Raw genomic sequence first — 12,692 nt, 5'->3', positions numbered from 1 at the left:
AATGGGAAACCGCGCACAAGAGCATGATAAGCTCGCTGAACGGAAAGTGTTTGCAGTCGCTGTTCACGTAACTGACGACGGCGATGTACAGCTGTAACTGATGGTTGTGACGTATTATGCAAAGTACTTTTTAGTGACTCATTAACTAACTGTTCAACAACTACTATCTAGCTCTTCTGGGAAGTCCAGATGGGCTTTTGAAGTTCAGCCACGTTACTGAGGCAGTGCTGAACGAGTAGTGCTGAATCTGAGGGCAGTTGAGTATGGCGAAGAGAACAGGGACATAGTTTCGTGTTTTCACGTTCTTTTGAGAAAGTGGCATGGCCTCGTCACAGCCAGAGACCCAGATAGTTTCTTGGAGAGGGTGTTGCAGCAAAACTTATGACTGATGAGTCTGCTGGGGTCAAGTGTGCCCCTGTTACATATGCAAATAAAAGCCTACCAACATCTGCTTACTCCTATATAACATAGCAAGTCCATTTGCCAACAAACGTACCCCCTCCCCAGCTTTTGAAATCTCCCTAATTCGGATGTTCCCAAGTTGGCAGGTATGCATTATGTTGATAACAACCAATACCTTATTAGAACTCTATGTAGCCACTGTGCTAAAAAAGAGCAGCCGCCACTATATATCCAGACAACTCTTGCAGGGGGCCCTGCTGCAGAACATCCCTGTCATGGCCACCACCTCACCCCCACAGCCACCACCAGTGACTCTCTTCCAAGACTCTGCTCCAGTTGCTGATCAGGAAACTTTTGCTTCAAATCCCTATCCTCAACAGTGCCTCGTTGCCACACAGCAGTCGTTCCCTTCGGAGAAGCCCTTTCACGAGTCGAGCATCATCGAAGCAGAAAGGGCTCCACCCGAGGGCACCAGGAAGGACCCCTCACCCGGTGACATCAGTGAAGAGGGGTGCCTCTGTACGCACAACACACACACACAAGCACTGAACATCGGTGTTAGCTCGGGCAGCCCTTCCGTGACGTCAACTGAGGCACTTCAGTCGAGGTTCTCAGCCAGCGACACCTTTGTGGCTGGAATGGAACAAGAGGGTCAAATCTCTTCAAGCACTACGGACGATTCGAGGCCCCCAGAGGGACACGTCACAAGCGGAGATTCTGGCGTGGAGTCCAGTCAGGAGCCGAGCAACTCTTGTGGGCAGGGCCTGGAAGTGGAGCAGCAGGTGGTGGAGGAGAAAGAGGGAGGGATTGAGGAGGTAATGAAGCAGAAAACCAAGCGAGAAACAAAGAGGCGGAGGAGGGAACTGCTCTTTCTCACTCAGGGGGATGGCAGGGACGACTCTGAAGGTAAGACAAACCCCCACGCAAGGTGGGATATACAGACACTAAATTGCTCTTTGTCTCAATTATAAGGACAGCCGGATGTTTTCGGGAGTTTATTGTTGTCAAAATTTATGATGTAGAAACCAGGTGTTATCTTGTCAACAGGAAAACATATCTTGACTAGTTTTTCTTTTTTGTGTGTGTGTGTGAATCAAAAGACTCATTCTCAATTAGGAGGAGTAAAAATAGTGAGAAGGAAAGGTGTCATATGACTACAACTGCTCAACTATCCATTAGTTATTGATGTTCATCATCCATTGATGTTCTTTGTGGCCACTGCATAACTTGCTGAAACTTTGTTCTATAACTTCCATTTCGAAGGCAGATTAATAAGTTACAATGCTGCAGAAGCGAACTCTACGTATGGCACTGGTGCAGGACTCATGGAATGGAAGCTGTGAAAGACTTATTGAACTTGATTGAAAGACTTGAAAGACTTATTGAAAAGCATGCTTGTGGGGCATATTTTTTTGCGTGTTATGTACACAGGGCGGACAACATGTTGTTGAAAAAATGGCTAGGAAGCAAGCGAGCTGGTGAAGATGATGCATAATGTAAAACCCCGAGACTAGGGAACATGAAATACTTCGTGTTGTGTCTGTCCTTTCGTGTTCCCTAGTCTTGGGGTTTTACATTATGCAACATATTTAGACCCTGATGTTTTAGGTTTAAACCCGATTTTCCCCCGAATTTGCACCCTGAATTGAGGTTCACCTATCTAGGGTTAAACCCGATTTCTACCTGCAAAACTGCACCTAGGCTAGGCACCTCAAGGCATCGACATACTAGTTTCTCACAAAATATGCGACTGCCCCTTACTTCTGGCACTCTGGATAAACGGTACCAGTGAACGTTTATTCTACAATAATGCCCGATTTCTCCCCGAACTCAGTCTGATGGCAATTTTTCTGCCCGAATTTGCACGAATTTTCGACATCAATTTATTGACCCGATTTTTACCCCCCGAATTTGGAAAAATATAAAACCCGAAAACTTCAGGGTCTAAACATATTGTTGTCTCTGGGAACTGCAAAAGCACATAAGTATATTTGGTGTTGGTTAACCGATGATGTCAGCTCTCGTCGAGAATACGGCTTAGTTTTGCGCCTGTTACGTCTTCTCGGATGTCTCGGAAGGAAGGAGATGCTTTCCATATGCCATCTTCAAGAGGTTTCTTTTTGCACTTTCTTCCTTCCCTAGGTATAGTAACCTAGGAGAGGGCTCTTCGAGGTACTAGAGAGTGTAACTCGGGACAGCTCCAGCCATTGGTTCACGAACGCTGCGATCATTGATGACAAAGAATTGCTGGAGGTTGACAACAATCATTTGTGCAACTTTAGCATCCCCAGCGGCCTTCCTTCATATAGGAACCAATCCTCGTGTCTCAGAGCTTCTGGTATTTATAGGAGATTTCTTTGCTCCTGGAAGTAGCCCATTCGATGTATCCATATCCTCCACAAACACTGCGATTGTTGGGGTGACGAAATGACTTCTCAATATGACAAAGTCAGTGTACTACACTCCTGTCTTTCGGTTTGCAATCCACTTTACACTGGGATGGACGCGAGACGTGGTGGCAGCACCCAAAATGCAATGACGATTACATTGGACGTATTAGTATTGCATTAGTCTAGCTAGCAGTACTGTTGAACCTCGATATAGCGAAACTCACTAGGACTGCAATTTCTTTAGGTGTATCAAACATTTCATTGTATTGAATTGAAGGTCACGGATCGCGACCTTTGCGAGGGCGCGTGCTGCACATAGTAAGCGTCGATAACTCCTGCTACAATGCAGAAAAGTTCTTAGTTAAAGAATGTGAACTACAAATACAGCGCCAAAGGGCACCTATGACATTTTATTATTGTGTGAAATAGCCGGTTATTTGCGTCTGCGTTGTGCCTAGCAGATGCGGTGTCACGCATTGTTCGTACGCCACCAAAGCCTCCGCAGCTTTCTTCACATTGTGTTGCGATCCCACAAACCTTCACCGTCTATGGCAGTGTGTCTTCCATAAGGCTCTCCGTTGCTACGACACGTTTGTCCCCCTCAAGAAAATCATCTAGGCCGATTTCGTCACTTAGCCGCCACGCGAACGAAGCGTTTCCCACACACGCGCGCGATGGCACCTTGCGTCTCGTGCTCTTTGCTGTTACCCTCGTCCTGTGCTTGGCTGCCACCAGACAGTTCAAAACCAGCGCGAAAAGGAGAAGCTTCAGAACCTTCCAATGACTCAGACTTCCTTTTGTAGGCACCAGATTCCTCCCGACCCTAATCACGCGGGTCATCTTTCGCCATGGGAACAGGGCCCCGATCTTGAACTTTCAGATAGCGATCATTATCGTTATATTCGTGTGTTCCAAAGCCACTGTGGTAGTCTCGTGCAAGAGCTCGTGGCAAATCACAGGCCGAAGTGATGCATGTAAAGTGCGTTATGAGATAACGACAAGTTGAACATGGAGCCCCAGGACGCTGCTTGAGCCATTTGTTTTCGTGACCCTAAAGTCGGCTTTGGGGTCATGAACCTTATCTCGTTCTTTCTCTGTATCGAGGCGGCGGCTAAAAAGTGCTTCGTCGTAGCGGGAGTTAAAATACATTGATCTCTATGGCCCTCTGCTGGGGAATTCAAATTATTGTGCTCTATCGCGAATTTCGTTATATCGCATTTCGTTGTAACGAGGTTTGACTGTATTGCTTAACTTGAAATTCTATTGTGTTGCTATTGGGTTGCATTCTGAGCCCAACATTTTGCGAGCCCTTCCTTGTCCATTTTGCAGAAGAAGAGCCCGAGTCCCCGCCACTGCCCCCTCAGCCCAGAACGTTTGACATTGGTGATGTAGTGTGGGGACAGATAAAGGGCTTTCCCTCCTGGCCTGGGAAATTAGTTCGTGCTGACCAGGTCAGGGGGCATCACATGGCTCAGGATGGAAAGGTGAGTGTTACTTCAGAGTTGTACGTATTGTACCACACAGTTTTCACTGGTAGCTCGTAATAAAGGGGCTCAGCTGGAATGTTGGATGATCTAGTGAACCACACCAAAACGATCCGCGTCACTTTATCAGATTTGTTGGCCCAGGACACATACTAACCCCCCCCCCCCCCCTCCTTCCTGCTGTCCTCTTTCCATCTGTCCACACCTGTACGCTGCTTATAGGTAACATGCGCTAGCTATACTTCGCGACACCAAAGCGAAATTAAAAAACAAAACAAAACTTCTCAGATTTTATGACATCATGTTCTATGGTCGCTGTCAACTCTTTGCACTCTCGTCGAACATTCTTTGTGAAGGGTTTGTTGGTGGAGGCACCCAGCAGCTGCATTGTAGACTGACGTCTGTCTTCCAGTCACCGCCACGGCTATAGAAGCTTCCCTTGGACTGGCACGACTAAACACACTAAACTTTTTATCATCTTATCGGGAAACGGAAAGTGCAGAGAACAAAGAGAGCTACTTGTATTTGTCAGAACTGCAATTACCCTGTAGCACTGCCACTGCTTCGTTTATAATTTTCTTCCTTCGTGATATTCCTGATATTCATTGTTTTCACTTCATTGGTCGGAATGGCCCTTCTCTCCCTCTGCACAGTGTGGGTGGTTCTGGTGTTCGCTTGCGCTAGAGGTGCCTTAATCATTCATGCGAATGCATTAAATGGTCACAGTAATGCAGGTCTGCACCAGCCGCTGAGTGTGTGCTTTGTCGGGACCTCTGGCATGTATATGTATAGGGCCAGATTTTTTTTGTTATATTTTTCGGTAAAGTCGGGGGGGGAAAACATTTGGGAATATTTTTCTTTCAAAACTTGGGTGTAATCGGGCTATAGTTATTCTCCACCATAGTGGTTAGGTAAATCATGCTTTGAATACAAGTCAGAGATGCTTTTGGGAACAGGGTTTGGAACCGTTTTTTTTTTTGTGTGTGTGTGTGTGTGGCTCGGGTTCAGGCATATCGGATCGGTTTGGGTTCAGCTCCGCACCAGCGTTAAATATCAGTTCGAACCGGTTTAAATAGGTTCAGGAAAGTGAATTTTGAGCAGATTGCCATGGGTTAAAAGCAAGCACATCCTTACAATTCTCAAATAACACAAATGTATAGGGCTGTGCGAATATTCGAAGTATTCGATATTACAGTAAGCATGTATTCAACATTCGATTCGAATAGTATTTTCTCAAATACTTGGAATTATTCGAGTCATCGATCACTTGCTGCAATGGCGTGGACATCTGGCAGTTTTGGTCTCTACAGGCTAAAATTTGGTGGATTTTCGGTTTCAGTGTGTGCAACTCTGGGGCGAATCCAATCCAATCCGATAAAAATTCAAAGTTCTCCATAATTCAAAATGCCATTACATGTGGAATGGTTTCCCTGCACCAAAGGGATACGCTGCAGCTATTGGAATACATGGCAAATATGACAATGGCTATGCTGATCGAGTATGTGAATGCTGACAGAAGGTGTTTTTCAAGTCTTGGCTTTCTATGTAGCAGCACATGTACATATAGCAATATTCGAATGTATTCAATTCGTTATTATTCGAAGAAATAAATATTAAATTCGTATTCGATTCGAACCAAAGTTTCACCATTCGCACAGCCCTACAGATGTACTACTCTAGCTATTGTTGTTGCCAACACAGCAGTTGTTCACAGAACACTGCGTGTTACAGGTCTGCATTTCAGGTGCAGCATTACGGACTGGCCGTTATTTTCACAGCCCAAAATGAAAACTTGGGTTTCTGGACAACAAAAATCACATACAAGGAAGGCTACAACTGCCAAAAGGAAGAAGGAAAAACAAAACACGACCAATGCCGCTTCTTGTCCTTTCTGACCACATATATTCATACATTCAGTTGTGCCCTCCAACATTACATAGCGTAGTGCACGCTCAGTATTGGCTCAGGCCCGTTGGACCAAACGACGTCTTCCCGAACACGCGGTCATGCGCAACTTGTTCTCCTTTGGGAGCAGGAAGTTTGACTCGCCATAGCACGATCTCCAACACAATTGTGTATTTAGAATGTCATTTCAACTTACATTTGGTGTCCAAAGTACCCAATGAATGATTGGAGTTACTTCAGCTGGTGAAATCAAGCACTGCCGGGCCTCAAAACTGAATGAGCGCAATAGTTGCGAGGAGGAAATACCAAATACCTCGCGCATTTGGGTTGCAGTTTTGTTTTGTTCAGTTTCAGTTTAGAATTTGTTTGGCACTGCAGCTCAATCCGCTGTGTAAGTCGTAGTTCTGATCTCTCACAACACCAAATTTTTTTTCAGTTCAGTTCTGGTTCGGTTCAACGCTACAAAAACAAAAAAAATATCTTGGTGCGATTCAGTTTCGATTCAGCAAAAAATGCTGGTTTTAGCGGTTTTCGGTTCGGGTTCAGTTTATGTTCCGATCCCTGTTTGGAAATACAGTTAAATTCCTTTAGAACGGGCGCCTTTTTAACGAAAAAATTGCTACAATGAAATTTTTTTCGTGGTCTTGTCAAACATCCATAGGACCAATGTAATTTTCGGACATTGACAACGAATTTCTTTACAACAAACATACCGGAATAGCGAAGTGGTTTTCCAGTCTTTTCCATCATATGTTAAACCTTTATAACGAAATTGTGCGGCCAAACGACGCTCTGCTGCACTGTATGATGCGCCCAACGCCACGCCCCATCCTTCTAGGAGACTGAATTTCCCTCCTTTCTCGAGGTTAACGCATGAGGGATAACGCATCCGAAGTAGGGAATGTGGGTCGCCACTTCCTAGGGCGTGTTGACGTCATCACAAAGAGCGACTGGTAAAAACTCACTTGTGACCATTACTGTCCGACTCTCACGTGACGTTATGTGCGATACGTATATAAGACGTAGAGCAACGTGCCTATGTAGTTGCAAGCCTATAACACGATAAAATGTTAGCCTCATTGACGACACACAGTGAAAGCAATTTACCCTGAATAAGAAGATAGCAGTGCTGAGGGCTGTTGACTGCAGATACAAACAGCGTGATGTTGCCAAAGGCTTCGGGATTAGTGCGTCGACGCTATCCACTTTTCCGGAGGACCGCGATCAACAATATCAACGCCGTAGTATAACTCTGAGCCGGAACATACCGAAACCGAAACTGCACAATGCGGTACTGGAGACACCACTTGCCGAGGATGCGAACCACAATAGCAAACAAACGAATCCGACAAAACGATGGGTGCATTCCTCCGCGCTGCTCGTGTGCTCACTAACGTAGTTGTAAGAAGGTACTGAAAAAATGTCCAACAATAGTGAATTGAATGTGCCAATACATGAGCATCTATCTCATCTCATTTCGGGTGTTAATTTGGGAGCCGTAAAATCAGGCAATATCGGGTGGAGAAATAGATTTTCAGGTGCACAATAAAAAGCGAGTGCTTATCGCATTTTCGGTGATCACAAGATATGGAAGAACTGCGCTGTATGTGTCGTGCTTAGCATTCTGCAGTGCCCGTATTGATGGCTGAAACGGCCTTTACCAAGTTAGTTTTCGGGTTTTACACTAATTGGTGATTATGCAAATTGGGGGGGGGGGCGGAAATGGGTTTTAGCAGATTTGACACAAGGCCCTAGATATAAATTGAGACCAGAGCGGCAACTCTAATTCGTGACTCCACGACGTGCATGGTCCAGCACTGTGCAGTGGCCTTGACGCTTTCATATGTGGGCCTCTCATGACACCTTCTCTTATTTCCTCTATCCTCGTTTGTAGGATTTTAAGGCAGAATACAAGTTTCTATATCACGGCTTAATGTTGTTTGCTACCATCAGTGAGGAACACCTTAAACACTTTATTGTTGGTGACAAGTGGGTGCTCGCCGGGTGCTGGTTATGTTATTAGGGCTGGTTGTTCAGCGTGACTACCGAAGTTATTTGTGTGTATCTGCTTGTAATTACGGCATTGTGTTTTAGGCTTAAACCCGTTAAACCCTGTTCGCATGATATCACCAGGTTTTATCCTGCTTCACAGCTTCTAACATGAAACCCAATTTTTGCCCACTGGTTTATTAGAAAAAACAAAACAAAGAAAAGACAGGGGTCTACTTACTATTAGTCTTGTGTACAGGAAAGAATCATAAATGTGCTGACAGAACAGCTGGTCAAATATCAGAAGAGGAATGTAGTGTTCTTCTTTCCCTTATGCTCTTGCAGTTGTGGGTCCAGTGGTTTGGAGACCATACCTTCACGCAAGTCGAACCCGAAAACCTGAAGACGCTCTCCGAAGGCCTCGAGGCACACCACAGAGCCAGAAAGAAATATAGAAGGTAAAAAGTAAAACCTTCTATTCATCAGTTGCCGGATTTAAGGGTAGGTCTGGGGAGGGGGCGTATGATCGACCCACTGCCACCACCTTCGCAAGGTCAGCTTTTTGTAAATTATAATTTCTTTTAACACCTAATAGAAATCACTTATGTCCAATCAGAATTTTTATGCAGTACAATATTTGTGCTACGGCCAAATGAAAAGAGAGGTGTCCTATTTGCTCGCGTAATGAGCGCACATTTTTTACTCGAAAACACGATTCCATTGAGGGAAGGTGTTCTATATGCGGGGGAAAAAAATTTCACTCGATACTCATAGTGCACCACACATTATTCTGTGAAGTCCGAGTCTGAGTCTCCCCGAGTCATCCTCCGTATTATACATAGGGCCCTGTGTTTTCGGGTCTTATGTTTCTTGAAAATCTATGGGTAAAAATCTGGTTTTATTTCGGGAGCCGTAAAATCGGGTGGAAAAGTAGATTTTCAGGTCGAAAATAATAACGAGTGGTTCTCACATTGTAGATTGACAGAAGATGCGGAACAGCTGTGCTGAGTGTCGAATGCTTAGTGTTCTCCAGTGCCTCTATAGTGGCTGAATTTAAACTTTTCCAAATTTCATTTTTGGGTTTTTTTTGGTTTTACCCTATGTGATGATGATTCAAATTGTGGGGTAAAGACGGGTTTTACCCTAAAACAGAGGGCTCTAATTATACAGTGTGTCCTCCTTGTCGTCATTGCAATTTTCCCATAGGAAATCGTCTTTGGTGCCGTTGAGTGCAGATGGTTATGCAGACTGCCTTTAAAGGGGCACTAAAATGCAAAAACAAGTTAACTTCAAATCACGTTCCACGCTATGTTAATTTCGTAGTTGTTATCATAATTCAAAACTTTTATTCTGTTACAACGCCACAATCAAAAGTATACGGGACTCTTTCTTGCTTCGGCAGTAAGCAGTGAACGTCGTTTCAGCTCGTGCATAACTCGCACATTCCTTCGAACTCGTACGTCGTTTCCCGCTGCCTTAGATGTTTTCGTTGAAGCTGCTCCTCCTGTGATAGTATCTTTTTCCTCATGTTTTTTCATCTTGCCTTCTCGTGATGTCCGCACACCGACAGCACCATTTTTCCTTTGACATGAGCCTTCTAATGCTAATCTAATCGGATTAAAAAATTGTCACATTTAAGATGAACACGAGATGCCGAACCGCTGTGCTTAATGCGCAGTGCTTAGCGTTGTACAGTGCCCACATTGGAGGCTCACTTTGGCAATTTTGTTTTCTTCATTTTTCGGGTTTCTGGGTTTTACCCAAAAGCACAACACTCTAAATTTAAATGTCTTAGCTGTGCCGTGCCGGCAGTGGGGTCCAGAGTCCGAAACAATGCGTTCTGGCTGGAGCAAGATGACGAGTTGATGCAAGATGTTGGGGGATCTCATGCTCGGCGGTGATCCCACAGTCATCACATGGCACCCTGGACCTCTTCAACCCAGTCTCAATACACATTCATTTGCCTGCGCTGCTTTTTTCCAAATCTGTTGCCCCTGCCACCTTCTTGCATTTATGCTATTGCATTTTATGTGTATTCTCCAAAAATGTCACTGCGTGATGCAGAGGTATCATAAAATTAATTTCTAGTTTTGAGAAGTATGACGTCACACTGTGCACAGTCTGGTATCCATCTGGCAACATTGCTCCTCCAAGGTCAAATTCCATCTCCTCACAACAGCTGCTGCACACTTTTAACGGGGACGAGGAAAGGTGCCTGTGCTGTTGCTAGGAGATAGTCGCAAGAGCATATGATGATGACATCTGCTCTTGTAGAATCCGACACTACAAGTACGAGGGGTGTTCAAGTCAAACCGGGACTTTTCATTTTTCGCAGAAGTAAAATGAACTTACAGGCGAGAAATTAGTTTTATTTTTCAACGTAATCTCCAGCTGCACTAATGCACTTGTCCCAGCGTTTCACGAGGGCTTGGATGCCAGCAGCGTAGAAATCCTTACCGGCGCGTAGCAGCCATGATTGGACCGCATTCTTTCCCTCGTCGTCGCAGCTCAAGTGGCGATCCCCAAGGAATGCTTTCAGTGCCCGAAGAGATGGAAATTGCTGGGGGCGAGGTCTGGACTTTAAGGGGGATGTGGCAGCAACTCCCAGCCAAGTTCCTGTAAGGTGCATGTTATGAGATGCGCTGTATGCGGGCGTGCATTGTCCTGTAGGAGGAGGTCTCCTTTGGTGATGAAGCCAGACCGCTTTTGCTTCAGCGCATTACGCACATCCCTGAGAACCTGGCAGTAATATGCACTATTGATGGTGGTACCACTGGGCAGAAAATCAACGTGAACATACGCCAGCCTTGTCCCAGAAAACCGTGGCCATGACCTTACCTGCAGACGGGGTGCTTCGGAACTTCTTGGGAGCTGGCGAACCCGGATGCTTCCACTGTTTTGATGCGCCTTTATACTCAGCAGTGAAATGGTGCACCCACATTTCATCGCACGTGATGATCCGATCAAGGAACAGCTGTCCTTCAGTGTCGAAACTGTACCTTAGCTCTTGGGAGATTTCCAGTCTTCTCTGCCGGTCAAACACGGAGAGCTGCCTCGGGACCCAATGGGCACTAACTTTCCGAAACTGGAGGTGTTCATGAATGATAGTGTTCAACGTTCCCACAGAAAGGTCCGTCTTTCGAGCCAGTTCGAGACATGTTATCCGTCGGTCCTTGAGGATCAGGTGCTCCACAAGTTGGATGTTCTCAGGAACTCTGACACTGGGCTCTGAGCCGTCCCAGCCGGGATTGTCCTGCACCAATGTACGGCCGTCTCGGAACCGTTTCCACCACTCAAACGCTTTGCTGCGGCTAAGTGTATCGTGGCCATACTGAGCCTGAAGTCTTCTGTGAATTTCAGATGACTTTATGCCTTCATTCACGAGAAACTTCATGACAATTCGCTGTTCGATGTGCGCGCTCACCTCACTGTCGGCAATCTTGTCCAGCACGTGTCTTCTGTTTTGCACAAACTTTGGACCACCACGTGTTGAACGCGGAGGCCTGTCGCGTGTGAAAATGACGAAAAAGAAGTAGCGCGAGCCATTAGTACACTCAGGAGACAGAAAGTCCCGGTTCGACTTGAACACCCCTCGTATATAAGTATCATGTTGTGCACTGGTGTCATTTATATTTTGTGTGGTGAGCCTCTGATCAAAATTGACTTGTGGCGAATTTGCGTGGCCAAAATGTGGCAACACGGCCTAGTGCTCGGGAATTGCTAGCCTGGTGTGCAGCACCGGGTCACGTGACAGCTGTCACCCGAACATGGATGCCGAGAAGCTATCGGTTGTAGTCGCTTGAATCACGCCAGGGGCATTGCGGTCGTGCGTGTCCCGGTTCTGTCGTCTGCTAACACATGTTAACTTCGGGGCCTTGTGGGCCCTTGCGATGCAGGTGTGTTGGGCAACCTGCTTCCGGGCTAGATCAAGGCCATGCAAAAAAAGTGCTAGCTGACGAATTCGTGGCGCCAGGAAAGTACCACGAGAACACGCACGACTGTCACGTTTTGACCAAGAGAACAGAATTCCTCAGGATCTAGCAAAGAAAGCTGCCAGGAAATGCCCACACGAATTCGCCGTTATGATACATTTAGTCTGGAGTGGCATTTCAGAGCTTAAGCATCTGAGAGAAACCTATTGTAGTATGCATAGAGCGTGAAGTTTTCGGGAAATATTTTTTTCTAAATTCGGGGGGTAAAAATCGGGTAAATAAACGTGTGCACTAAATTCATGCGAATTCGGGTGAAAAAACTTCCATTGCGCTAAAATCGGGGAGAAATAGGGCTCCGTTATTCAAACTAACTGTAGCGATTTGGTACAAACGGTGATGTAACTACATTTTTCTGCCAAACAAGTAAGTTGGTGCATTCCTACAGACATCCCAGAGAGGGCAATTTGCCTGGTAAAAATTGGGTTTCACCCTAAAAAGGCAACCTTCAATTCGGGGTGCAAATTCGGGGAAGAATCGGGTAAAACCCTAAAACTTCAGGCTCTAAGTATGTACTATTTTGAGCAGCTCAT

The 12,692-nt window shown here is 45.6% G+C and overlaps 1 protein-coding gene across 1 annotated transcript in view; it reads left to right on the top strand.

Annotated features, from left to right (window-relative positions):
• Positions 1 to 12,692, top strand: part of LOC135385518 (uncharacterized) — a 38,451-nt gene that overhangs the window by 23,612 nt on the left and 2,147 nt on the right. Inside the window, exons 7-9 of the mRNA XM_064614873.1 lie at positions 651 to 1,308; positions 4,122 to 4,276; positions 8,516 to 8,628. Coding sequence (XP_064470943.1) covers positions 651 to 1,308; positions 4,122 to 4,276; positions 8,516 to 8,628 — 926 coding nt within the window. The remainder of the gene's footprint in view (positions 1 to 650; positions 1,309 to 4,121; positions 4,277 to 8,515; positions 8,629 to 12,692) is intronic.

This window comes from Ornithodoros turicata, chromosome 2 (genome assembly GCF_037126465.1).
Source record: "Ornithodoros turicata isolate Travis chromosome 2, ASM3712646v1, whole genome shotgun sequence".
Classification (NCBI taxonomy): Eukaryota; Metazoa; Arthropoda; class Arachnida; order Ixodida; family Argasidae; genus Ornithodoros; species Ornithodoros turicata.
Note: the sequence above shows the minus strand (reverse complement) of the source record. Positions and strands in the feature narration are given on the sequence as shown.